At 38.2% G+C, this 13443-nt stretch overlaps 2 protein-coding genes across 2 annotated transcripts; both read right to left on the reverse strand.

Annotated features, from left to right (window-relative positions):
• LOC127984403 (tudor domain-containing 6) lies at nt 1–11489 on the reverse strand. Its single transcript, XM_052587042.1, has 16 exons — nt 11212–11489; nt 3065–8497; nt 2844–2968; nt 2685–2765; nt 2583–2613; nt 2350–2399; nt 2205–2259; nt 1983–2035; nt 1835–1883; nt 1488–1543; nt 1342–1405; nt 1171–1241; nt 1032–1080; nt 873–940; nt 725–782; nt 1–612 (listed from the first exon to the last, which is right to left on the reverse strand). Exons 2-16 carry the CDS (start codon nt 8451–8453, stop codon nt 431–433), a joined length of 6381 nt encoding a protein of 2126 aa, XP_052443002.1. The 5' UTR covers nt 8454–8497; nt 11212–11489; the 3' UTR covers nt 1–430.
• Nucleotides 11490–11921: 432 nt separating this feature from the next.
• LOC127984227 (splicing factor 3B subunit 6-like) lies at nt 11922–13425 on the reverse strand. The gene is made up of 4 exons (XM_052586774.1): nt 13244–13425; nt 12817–12935; nt 12577–12715; nt 11922–12257 (listed from the first exon to the last, which is right to left on the reverse strand). The coding sequence occupies exons 1-4, from the start codon at nt 13271–13273 to the stop codon at nt 12168–12170; spliced, it is 378 nt and encodes a 125-aa protein (XP_052442734.1). The 5' UTR covers nt 13274–13425; the 3' UTR covers nt 11922–12167.
• Between the last annotated feature and the right edge of the window lie 18 nt (nt 13426–13443).

The raw sequence follows: 13443 nt of genomic DNA on the forward strand, positions 1-13443 counted from the left end.
TACACACAAAAGTTGCATATTTATTAAAGAAAATTTCAACAAGTTAGCACAAAATGTAGCAAATTGCTTTTTCACCAGAATGTAAATGTTTAAGAGCATTTGAACAAGCAACAAAATCCCTGGATAATGTACAATTTAGAAACATTGTTTCAAAATCCAATAAGGAATACAACTAAAGGCTGAGTAATAACTGAAAACACAAAACAGCCTTCATCTGTCAAGAGAAATCAATGAACAGTAATGTAAGGAGAAAACAAAACTTCAGCTCTACTCTATGAACAAGCAGAAGTGCTTATTGTTGCGATTATGCGGTTTATGATATTAGACAAAAACGCTTAATACATCAAGCTATTGGCAATATAAATGTGATTAACCAAAACAAACAAAAAAAAACATTACATAAAGTAACTAGCCTCCTAAGAGGTTTACATTAGTCAATCTTCTGTTTTTCATTTTCACTCTCTGGCTCAAATACTTCTGCCTGGGATTCTTGCAAAACAGCAACAAAAATGACATCATCATCAGATGCATCCTCAACCTTCAGGATCAGATGAGTTACACCTGAATCCTCAGCGCTGGTGCAATCAGATGCATCTGACTTTTCTTGTAAACCTGTGAAGCACACTGCCATCAGTTCTCACTTAAACCAGAGATTAAGATTTCAAATAAAAACAGTGGGAATGTTAATGATTTTCCCATTTATATTTGCACTCAGATGACTTACATGAAGATTCTTCAGCATCAGCATGGATCATTTCTGGAGTAAGTGGATCTCCCTGAAGCTTTAAAAGTTTTCAAAGTAAGGAATATCAATAAACACTTCACATTTGTGGTTAATGAATGAGATAGTTTAACAAGCAAACTTGTAATACCGTGCCATCGGATGCAGTGTCGGACTCCGTTCCATCACTGGTAAGGACAATAAGATCTTCAGTAACATCTATAAAAACAAAACAACAGATGCTAAAGGTTGACACTATATTTGTTCAAATTTAAAGACTTATCAAATATGGAAGGCAAAAATAACGTACTATTAAACTCCTCAAGCAAGTCTGTGTCAAGCTCAGTCTCGCACACCTCCTGTGTTTTCAAAACCATGACATGAAAGAAATATTTTTAGCCACTAGGTGGTGTAGGTCTTTAAGATTAATGAAAGAAAAAACAAAACACCTTTTCATGGGGAGTCACATCAAGGAAATCCATCAGCAAATCCACTCCAGTGCTCATGTTGGCAGGTTCTTCTAAACAGTTAAATTTTACAAATTACAATTAAAAGAAAATAAGTAACCTACTACTATATGTTTATTGGAGATTCTATCTCCATGAAGTATCAAGTGTAACCTCTTTGCTCTCCAGCTGAAGTACTTAAATCCTCTTGTGGATCCTTGCTTTCTACTCGTTCAGGCTAAAGTACAAATAAGTTAAGGAGTGGGTTAATAAGATGAAGTAGTTGTAAACCTCAACTCAACAGTCTTGTGTATACTTACATTCAGTACTTGAACAAGATTGTGCACTTGTTCACCTTCCCCCAGCGAATCTAAGACTAAAAAACAATAATACAGCCCTGTCATTTGCATAGAATAACCCTGATGGATTACAAACTTCAGTTTTTGTTTGAAAATAAATCCAGCACACATTATGTATGCAAAATTTGCCACATGGACTTGATATTTCATTCTGTATTTATGCAAATGCAGATTCAATAGAACAAGATAATTTTCACAGACATTATATGGTACATTCATAGAATAAGGGCACTACGCACCATCAATAAATGAGGTCCCAATACTTTTTTTTTTTTTGTAAAGTAGGTAAATGAATGAAGCTCGCTCACCCTCAGAGTCTTCAACAGCAGAGCAGGACACAAACCCTGTGACTTCAGGCTGCAAGTAAACACGTGTTGAGACACTGATCTACGCTATTACTATCAGTCAACTGAAATTGTATTTGTGTTTGATTGGTATAACAGCATCAAGGTGTACCTGGTCTGCATGTTCATCACCTGGATCCATTTGTTCAATTTGTTTCTCTTCACCTTTACATATTAAAAATGCAAATTTGAACATTTTTACACTTAGAATTAATACTACTTTGCCACCAATTAATAACACCATATGTTTTAATGAGTATAAGGTGTATAGATTTTGTCGTCTACCTTGGCAGTAGGTGATGCAGTAATTTTCTAAATGTATACATACACTTACCCTTTGGTTCTTCTGATTCTGAGGTGACAACAGGTTCATATTCTGTATCTTCTGCCTGATGTGATCAGAGATAGAATTGGTTGTTACACGCTCTATTCTCAACAGCTGAAAACATTCTTCGTACCACAGTTAAACATCCATTTACCTTTGAAGTACTATTATTCGATACAGTCTGTATCTCCTGGGTTACTTCATCTACAGAACACATTTTACATGTTTAAGGATCTTAAAATGGTTATTTCAGGTGAAAAGTGTGATCAGAAATAAAATAAGAAAAAATAGCTGTGGCATTCTAAGGCATGGGTGGAGTAAAACAACAAGTAGGACTGCATCACTGATATTTTTATTTAAAATATTACAACAAAATATAATACTTACCACTTTGAACTACAGCTTCACTGCATGATGTCTGGAATTAAAACACTGGATGAGTAAAAAAAAAATGCTTTCTTATTATAAACACAAAAATTGATTCCACACCTGCAATGGCTCGTCTGGCAGAATTTCAAAGATGTTGAAAGGATCTACTACCACCTCAGAATCATATTCTACAATCAACACCTGAAAAAAAAGATGGAGATGATCTTTACCAGAGAGCAAAAGAAAGTGTGTATGAGAAGAGATATAATAAATACTCACCAATGCAGCATCTTCAGAACTTTTTAAAATTTGTGCTCTGCACCATTTTCTTCTTACATGAGACCAGATCACACATTCTGACCCAGCAGGCTTTTTCTCAGTTGCTCGCCTTAAACAGCCCAAGTCTTTAAAATTAAAGGAAAAAAAAGGGAGACCCCTTGTATATAGTTAACACTGCATTTCTAAAAGTTGTACTACAAAATGTCCAAATTTAGGCTTACCTGATTGAATGATCTCAAATGAAGGTGACTCTGGTGCCTCAGCGCATAACTGAGAATCGGTGTTATTAATCAAAAAGCTATCTTCATTCTCTGAGGAAATACTAGGTGTAGCTCCCTCAGAGTGCTGTGGCAAAACTACAGGAGAAGGAGTTGGGTCTGTCTCTTTAGCAAAAGCAAGCTGGTTTGTTGCATCTGATGGACAAGTGAAAGCTGAAGCACCTTCCATGATGCATATGGTTTCAAGGTCCTCTTGTGCATCAGAGGCCACTATACTCGCTGCATCAAGTGAAGAAACATCAGTAACCATCTTGATTGGCTTATCCTGAGCTTCAGTTCCAACTTTTGAACTTGTCAGTAAATCAAGCTGCTCTTGTTCAGAATGCTGTATTTCGAGAAGTGAGGTGCATGTTTCATTGTCAGCATGGTTAGTGTCTGAATCATGGATAACTACAGAGTCAATATTAACTTCAGCATCCACAGAGGCATCGATGGAGACCACATTTGCTCCACTCAAGAGTTCAACAGATGAAGTTTCAGGACTTTGACTTTTCCAGTAGCTTCTCATGGTATCATTGATGACAACACCATTATAATCCAGCTTGATGAAGTATGGCATTTCAGAGTTACCCATTTTCTCAACAGTGATATTTAAAAGCTTGTCATTAACAAGCTCAAAGAATGCATCATCTGCCTCTTCAGCCCAGAAACCCTTGGAAAGATCGAAACCTTCAAGCTGGCAGTCGAAGGCCTGAGGGGGCACGTCTGATAGCTCGGGTGGAAGGGCTTTAACATCACTGATATTGACTTTTGCTTCATTTCCATAGTCTACAAAGGTAATGGAGAGTGTGTCAAGGTCCCTAGATGTAACTTTAGCTCGATACCACAGATTATCTTCAGTGAAAAGAGCAATGCAAGCACTTCCAATTGGCAGAGATTCCTCACTCAAAGTATTTTCTGATGCATTACCAGCATTCTGTAAAACATCTGAAATATCTTGGAGTTTCTCTGTTGTTGCATATTGGCACCAGAAGAGATGAGGACCCTTGATCAGTGAGGTGTATCCAGTGATCATTTGACCAGCTGATACGTCAGGGTTCTTGTAACGGGTACAGACTATGATTTCAGATGTCTGCTTGACACCTGGGGTCTTAAGCTCAGCTGCTGGCGCAGCATCATCCCTGCAGGTAGATCCCAACACTACACCATTAACATCAAGTTTCACTTCCCAAATGGAGCCTGACATTTTCACAAATGTGCACATGACCTTTTCAATGTTTTGTTCAATTACCTGTTTAAAGTTGGGTGAAAGTTCCTGGTCTCCACTGTCAACATTCAGTTTATGTACAGAGCAGTGGATACTGTACTTAGGAAATGAAGCAAAGGATTGATGAAGACGGCAAATTTTTGAGGCAGAAATTGTAGCAGTGTTTCCAAAGTCAACAAATTCGACGTTGATTGTGTCGCCATGGTTTTTTCTTACTGCTGCACGGTACCAGGAGTTATCTTCAGGAAACATTGCACAAACCATGTCTCCCTCATGAATATCACTAGGATCAAAGTTGGCGCACCTTGACTGGTCGGCATTCAATTTCTCCACAAGCGAATAAATGTCATCCTCATCAGTTGCAAACTGAACAAAGAAGCTACCAGGGCTGTTGCAATGAGAGATGAATACCTCAGCTTCTAGACCTGGTTTTATTACTTTCACTGGGAGTGCCGATTCGTTAAGAAGAGCCGGAGTCTTGAGCTTACCACCATCGATTTTGTCAGATGTACAAGGGGGATGCACATCAGCTCTATCACTGGACTTTCTTTGTGGTTCAAGCTTTTTCTGGGAATTATGCACTGTCCCAAAATCTCTTGTTGGTTCTAATCCACCATTTGTATGGAATCCACATTTGCTCCGTGGCTGTTTTGACTCAACATAACCTTGCTGCATTTCATAACTTTCACGGGACTGTGGAATTTGATCCACGAAATCTCGCTTTAGACCACTGGAACTTTCTTTCATATGGGTTGACCCACTTTGTGCACTTCTGTTCTTTGAACTATGTCCTTTGAATGGGCTCGTTTCATTTCTAGGGATTTCATTGCGAAACTTCTGTCTTATCAGTGCATTCACTTGAGTTTTTCCCTCATAAAGTTCCACCAAAAGCTTTCCTCCTGGGTCTTTTGCGACGATCAAAGCAGTGAAACAATGACTGTCCGCAAATTTCTGAAACCAATTTCCCACTTCACATGGCACATCTTCAGGCATATCTGAGAGCCCACATTCAATTGCCTGCACTGGGACAGACATAATCTCTCCTGCTTCAATTGGAACTGGAAGCAAGCCTGACTTGTCAACTTCCAATGAGTCACCATAATCCACAAAATTGACCAGAACTGATGGTTTTGTAGACTTTATTTGGCCTCTGTACCAAAGTCCATCCGTGTATTTTGCAAAGCAAACTGTTCCAAAAGTCTGAGGACACTTGGTTACCTCTAGCTGACGGCATAGGGAGTTGACCTTGTTTGAAAGTTTCTCAATTTCCTCTGAATTCCTGGCAAGATGGCAAAAGAACTGAGTGACACTTTTCACACAGGTGACACTCACTTCCTCTTCACATCCAGTCTTGACTCCATGTGTGGAGTAATAGTAGGTGTCCAGGCGAAAGGGTGGAAGAGGAGCCTTCTTAGAGGGTGCACGATCAGCTAGACGTCTTTGGACAAGGAGATTGCAAATGCTTTGGAATGGGGTCTCCAAGTCTACCACATTGAACACAACTTTCTGGGAGTCATACATTACAGCAAATATGGTGCATTTTAATGGCACATTCATGGACGCTGCTGTGTCAACAAACTCTTGAAACTGCAATGTGGCTTCAGGGCTCCAGTCTAAAGCAGAGTGAGATACTGGATGGATCAGGTTATACAAACTGCATCGAAAGGCTTGTCCTTTCATCTTCAAAAATGCTGGCGTGATCTTTCGAAGATCTTCAACAGCAACCTTCTTTGTCTGTCCATAGTCAATGAACAAGACATCAACATGAGGTGTTTGGTGCTTTTGAATGACCAAGGCTCTGTACCATATCCCAGTTTCAGGATGACGGGCAACACAAGCAGCTTCCAAAGGTGGCTGAAATTCACTATGAGCATAGAAACGCTGAATGTCTTGCATTAGCACTTCTAAACATGCTGCATTTCTGGCTTTTTGACACCAGAAGTCATTTGGACTCTCAATGTAGGATACAGTTACCTCCAGTGAGCTTCCAATGGGAAACAAGTATTCCTTGAAAGCAGATGTACTGTCCGTTATGGCAGAAGAACTGGAAGACATTTGAGGCCGAGCTCCGGTCAAGTATACTCCAGAGGTGTTTGTGGTTTTTAAACCAAAGGCTCTTGTGGCAGAATTATCCACAAAGCTCTTTTCACTGTCTGCAAAATCTGAGTTGCACAACAACTTGCTCACATCATTTTCTCCATCTAAACTCGGATCCACTAACTGAACCATGTGAGTGTCTTGATGCTTTTCTTTTACATGCAAATCAAGTACTCGGTCTTCGACGAGTTTCAAAAAGAACAATGTTGCCGTCTCATCCCAATGATTCAGTCTGGATTTAATGCCATAGAGGGAGCACTTAATTGCAACAGCAGGCAGCTGCTGAAATCTCAAAGGCAACTGTCGGAGATCAAAACAATCAACAAGTTCAGTGTTGCCATAGTCGAGAAAGTAAACTTCTGCTTTCTTGTCAACTACCTTATAGATGGCTGCTCTATAGAACACACCATCTTGGGATTTAGCTGCACAGAGGAGACCAACAACAGGCTTTCTTATCAATCCATCAGTGCTTGTTGGATCACTGAACAGATTTCTGAGGTCATTCATTAGCTGATTGAATTCATCGGCGTATTGCTGGGTTTGAATCCAAAACTTTCCAGGGCTCTCAACATGCTGTACAACAGCCACATGCGACGTGTTAGGTGCAAGACTTTCTGTGAAAAAGACTGGTTTGTTCCCTTTAAGGTCAGAGTAGGTTTCATCAATGTGTGCAGCAACGGTTGTCTCCAAAATCTTGCTCTTTTGAGGCAATGGGCTCTTCTGAACAGCAAAATCTGAAAGGGTCATATCAGAATCCAATGAACATTTCTGTTTCAGTTCAAATAGTTTGTTGATGTTTGTGTTCTCCTCTCCGTAAAGCGTGACATAGTGGACACCTTCAGAAAGGCTCTGATACTGAAACTTGGCGATCACTGTGCGACTGAGCAGGAGAGATTTAAGATAATCAATCTGTGAAGCTGTCCAACCAATACCTCTGTCGGATATTCCATGAAGGGAGCACACATATGTTATGACAGGCATCCTGAAGAATTCTGGGGCAAGTGGTCTGACGTTCTCAACTTGAACAAACAGTTTCTTCCCATAATCAACCTGCAAAATTTCAACCACATTGTTGGCAGACATGACCTGTTGCAGCACAGAACGATACCACTTGCCATCACTTCCTCTTGATGCACATGGGCTGCCTAAATTCTCAGGTCTTGCAAAATTACATCCAACTCTTCCCTCATAATGATGAGTTATCTGTTCAGTTAACTTTTTCAGCTCCTGAGAGAAAACCTTAAGCTGACAGAATATTCTGAAAGGACTTGTAACTTCTGTGACCACAACCGTTTCAACAGTATCAGTTTGCAGCTCGGGGTACATGTAGGCCTGCTGCTTCTCCATTTGCTCAATGATCTCAATTGGTTTGGTCCTAATGGGAGAAATTCTCTGAGGTTCTTCTGTTCCATTGTTGGCCTGCAAAGATCTGGCAACAAACTCCTCAAACCGATCACTGTACAACTTCTTGGCAAAGCCCATTTCAAACATCTGTCTAGACAGGCAAGGAATGTCAAGTAGGAATGTTCGATGGGGCACAAGAACATCCTGGACAGTGGCATTGACTCTCCGACCACAGAAAGTTTTCATGAACTCTAAGGCCATTGCTGACCATTTGTTTTCAGGAGACAGTGGCAGGACATTGGCAAGAACACAGAATTCAACTTCAGGGGGAAGATAGAAAAAGTCACTTTTGCCCCATGCTAAAGTGTTTACAGTGGCATGCAGTGTTCTGCCTTCATCGATTAAAAATACGCTGTACTCTTCAGTATCTCTGGACACTATACGGGCTCTGTACCATGTTTCATACACTCGTACGAGGCACAAGTCACCAGGGTTTCCTTCCAATTCACAAAAACCTTCTCTGGGGTATTGAATCTCCTTTTTCAGCTGCTGATAAGCAAATTTTCGGTCTTGATCAAAATTCCCCCAAAACTCTACCAGAACACATGCTGGGTTCAGATTTACTCTGGTAATGAGTACGGGTACATTTGAACCCACAGATGGGAGTCCAGGAATAGAACACATTGTAATTTCTTCTGTGTCTCACTCGCTCCAGTGTCTAGGTGTATCTAGAAAAAAAGGAGAAGAGTGAAAAAATTTAATACTGGTTCAGAATCAAGGTGAAATTTTATTTATATATTGATATATATATATATATATATATATATATATATATATATATATATATATATATATATATATATATATATGGGTTGTGCCGATAGAATTGTGTATCGACGATAGAAGAGGTCTATGTCGATAGTAAAGACGATATTAGGCTTATTCTCCTATTAATGTATTAAACTATAATAATAATAATAATAATAATAATAATAATAATAATAATAACAACAACAACAACTATTATTTTTATTAGGCGGCCTATTATAATTCGGCTATCAACCTGCCCAGCTATTTCACTTCAGCACCACATTTCACACACGCGCGCAAATGAGGATGAGCCTGTAGCGGTTGAACAAGTCTCCATCCACAAACATACATGCATCATCTGCAGATACAAGGCATTTCATTGCACTTTAACAAGTATTCTGAACTGCCTAATTGTGTGCAATATTTTAAACGAGCCTTCACTAACTGAGTTTAATGCCACAGTTATGTTAGAATGCATTTCATTCTTGTTTCTGTGGCAGTGCGTTAGACTTGTCGTGGGGCGCACGGTCCGGAGCACTGTATGAAAGCTCGGGTTTATATTTTCTGCATCCGCAAATCAGCTATGGACCCCTAGGTAGTCATGATGTAAAAATAATCATCAGTGTGTGTGTGAGGAGGTTATGCGCGGACGACCGCGTGCCTCCCATTTTTTATGACCGCATGGTCAGTAGGCTTCAAAAGCACAACTGCACATGTGCAGGCAATGTGAAGAAGCCCATTGCTATTTGAACCTATGCAATCCATCAATAAAAGAATATAAAGACAGCCAGATGTGCAATAATTCTGGGCAATTGCTTGTTGCAGAGTGGACCATCAGGATACGGTTTCGGAAGTATAAATGGAAAAAGTCTGTGTGCGCGTCTGGAACGGAAAATATAACCCAAGCTTAATGCATCAGTTCAGTTGAACTTTACTCCAAATATATTAACTTACCGGTTTTAAATACTTTATATTTAACGTGTTCGTCTATGTCCAATATTAGTGTTAAAATGTTGGACTTTTAATGAAATCTAATATTGATTTTCACTGTTGACTTACTGACCACTTCTGTGTGCAGATGAGGCAAATTTGTCACAGAACGTGCAATATGACAATTGTGACCGACTATATATGAACTAGCTGTTTTAAATAGAGTATTTTTATATTTAACGTTAGTTTATCAGTATGTTTGAAAGTATATATTTTTTGATTATTGGTGATTCCACAGACTCTCTCTTTCACACCTGCTCGGTTTAAAACACCAAACAGTTATGCTCTGACTAGAACAAAGAGTCTCTCTCTTGCTCCACCCATACGCGATAATATCTATATCATCGATCTCACGGTCTGACGATTTGAAACATGACCATATCGCCCAGCACTATGATAAATATAAATTATATATTTATCCAATCAGAGGTGAAAACCAGTTTCACATTACCCTATAGCTATTTTCTCTGAACACAAATTTTCCAACCAAATGTTGTTGTTGTTTTTTTAACTGTGGGAAGTCGTGACCTAGTGGTATGAGAGTTTGACTCCTAACCCTAAGGTTGTGGGTTCTTGTCTCTGGCCGGCAATACCAAGACTGAGGTGCCCTTGAGTAAGGCACCGAACCCCCCACTGCTCCTTGGGCACCGCAGCATAATTGCTGGCCACTGCTCCGGGTGTGTGTGTGTTTTTGTGTGTGTGTGTGTGTGTGTGCACTTTGGATCGATTAAATGCAGAGCACAAATTCTGAGTATGGGTGATGACACTTTACTAAATTGTATAGCACTAGACAGGAAACATCTAGCGTAAACATCGAGATTTTAGGCTACAATTTATATGTACAAGAGAAAGAAGACCTATTTCTTTGAAGTTTTTAAAGGTTACATTAAATACAACACTAAGGGGCAGGAAACAAGACAATGTACTATGGAAATACACTTTACAGAAACGCTTTATACTGTGCAATTTTTATTTATGGACCACTTAACATGACATGAGACGATACAGCAAATGAACATTAGCCTAACCCTGTAATTTAGCTCTACATACCGTTTACAGAAAATATGTTGGGAGTCTGTACATCGACTTTTCTCACAGGTGAGTCCTGAGTTTACAGGCGACAGCTGCAGCCTCTGATTACCAGCACATGAAAAATATATAACATCAATATCACCAAAGTCTCTCTGGTATCTCTAACAAAAAATATATACATGTAATGTTATCGTCTTAAAATTCAAATTCACTTACCATAAATTAAGATTTAGTAACCGTTCACATCGTATTTGGCATCAGTTGCTTCAATTTTAACAGACCTTTCAAAATTCCTTAAGAAAAGCTAACTTAACGTCAGCGTCAGGACTGTCAGGATGCAGCACAGCGTGAATAAAACGTCAATTAACGTTAACTGGATTAACAAACGCAAAAGAAAGCTCACTCGCTCAAAAAGTTAACATTAACGTTACATTCGATTTAATAAAATCTAACGTACACTAAACCATTAATGTTGTCGAAGTTCAGCTTTTCTTTTAGCAGTTCGCGAACGCCTAAAACGCGACCATTTCGAGTAATGTCTATAATTGTAACCAGCACACATTTAATAGATAAAACCCGCATAAAATTAACATTTATGACAAGCACTCACCACTTCAGGGTATAATCCGCTTTTATTTCAGTGCAGATCAACGACATCTTGGATTCTGACCAGCCGTCGAGGAGGATTAATGGCGAAGGAATGAAAATGGATTTTCACCCCGTGAAACTTAAATTAGATTTAAAGGACAACTAAGTCTCAGTTTTACACACACAAAAATCGAGAAAACGAATTATACTATAATTAAGCAAAGAACTTGAGAGAGTCGTAACTAGATGCCGTTTATGTTGTTTCGCGCCTCGATCTCGCGCGTTCAGCTGATTGGCTCATTTATGGTCAGACGGAAGTTCATTAAAAGACTGAGGCGACAATATTTAACGAAGTTTAACTCCTAATCCAATGCAAGATATTTACTTATTAACTACAAAATGGAGGTGTTCAAATAAAAAAAAAATCAGGTATAATATATAGGGTTACATTAATCAAGCAGTTCTTTTTTTACTCTAAAACAAATTCAATGTTATTGGATAACCAAAATCAAATAAATAGTTATTAAAAAAAAAAAATTGCAAATGGTCTGTCTTTAAAAAAAAGTTATATGCAGTGTATGAACTTATCTGCAATATAATATTGATCACCAATGAAATATGAATCAAAAATAAAATGTATACAAATAAAATCATTACGTATTTTAGTTTATAAAACCTAGCTGAATATAACTAGTTTTCATGTATATTATAAGCAAATAAGACACCAGGCAGTTATATTAAAAAAGAAAATCACTGATTTAATAAAACAAATGCTGATGAACAAATTATATTTTATTCAATATTAACAGAAAACTAAATGAAAAAGTCAAAGTCAAAACACAATACTTCAGGCCAAGTAATGAACACCATTCAACAGGTATTTTTTGTAAAACAATTTTTACTTAATGGGGTAAAGTGAGAAGAATATGGATGCAAGACAGAATAATAAAACAACGGAAATAATAAAGAAATTGTTGACTATTTTGGTGGGTCTGTGTTTATCCCATACTTTTCTTTGAGAAGTTTCAGCTGCTCTTCCTTTTTCTTTGTGTCCATTTTTTGGAAAGCCTTGCAAAAAAAAAAAAAAGCATTATAGAGTTAATAGAGTTATGTATCACAAACAAAGTTAACATTAATAAAGCAACTGTTAAACCAAAAATGAATATCTTGACAATAGTCACTGCTTTCATTGTATGAAAAAGAGTGTTTTGGACATACTTGGATAATATGAATGAGAAATAAAATCATAAATGTTTGAAACTGAAGTGCAGTAAATTCATTTTTGGTTAACTGCTTCTTTAACATACAATGAAACATCATGGAAACATTTTAATTACACATAGGATAAAGTTAGTGTCCAAATCAAAGGCAAATCAGTTCAACTCACCCTGTTCGCATTATAGTACAATACAACTAAGTATCTGTTGCAGACGTTGAATCCAGAAAGGTGATCACAGGCATTTTTGGCATCAAATATGTCTTCATATACAACATAGGCTGTTCCTCTTGTTTCTGGTGTGTTCCCACTAAAACAATCAAAGAACAATAAGTTACTCTAAGACATTCGGTTCATCAGTGTCCGCTCTGGATAATAGAACGTACATGTGAGAAATACACTAATACTCACACTCTGATTTGACGAATTGGCCCATACTTTCCAAAGATGTCATACATCTCCTCTCCTGTGATCTTGTATGGAAGGTTACGTATATACAATATTCTGTTCACCTCTGGGGGTAAACGAATCTGAAACATGCCAGCAAAGACAAATGTCAACATACACATACATAAAATGTTAATAGTTTAAGATTAGTAAAACACAAACCACGCAACCATTTAAAGAATATGAACGTTCTCAAATGCTCCGAATGACATTTAATTATGAAAGAGGATTAATGAATTCCAACATTGACGCAATTTGTGTGTCTTAGAGGTAAAAATTATCATGTTTATACCAGGAAATCAACAATAAACATCGATCTCTAATGTACTGATTAGCCATTTGAGCCCAATTCAAACGATCATTTTAACTTTTGAACCAAACCTGGACTTACATTCGCTCGTTTAGCTGCTTGCATCGCCATGACTGGATCTCTTTAGAGGAAACAATTCTAACTTAACGACGGCAACAACAACAACAAACCTTTACATGTAGAGATAAGTAACAGCTAGCACAAGCTAAGTAGCTGCCTCACTTCACAATGTTTGATGGCGCAGTGCGATGACGTCCTTCCGGGAGGGCTGCGGCCAGGTT

This window comes from Carassius gibelio, chromosome B20, assembly GCF_023724105.1.
Source record: "Carassius gibelio isolate Cgi1373 ecotype wild population from Czech Republic chromosome B20, carGib1.2-hapl.c, whole genome shotgun sequence".
Classification (NCBI taxonomy): domain Eukaryota; kingdom Metazoa; phylum Chordata; class Actinopteri; order Cypriniformes; family Cyprinidae; genus Carassius; species Carassius gibelio.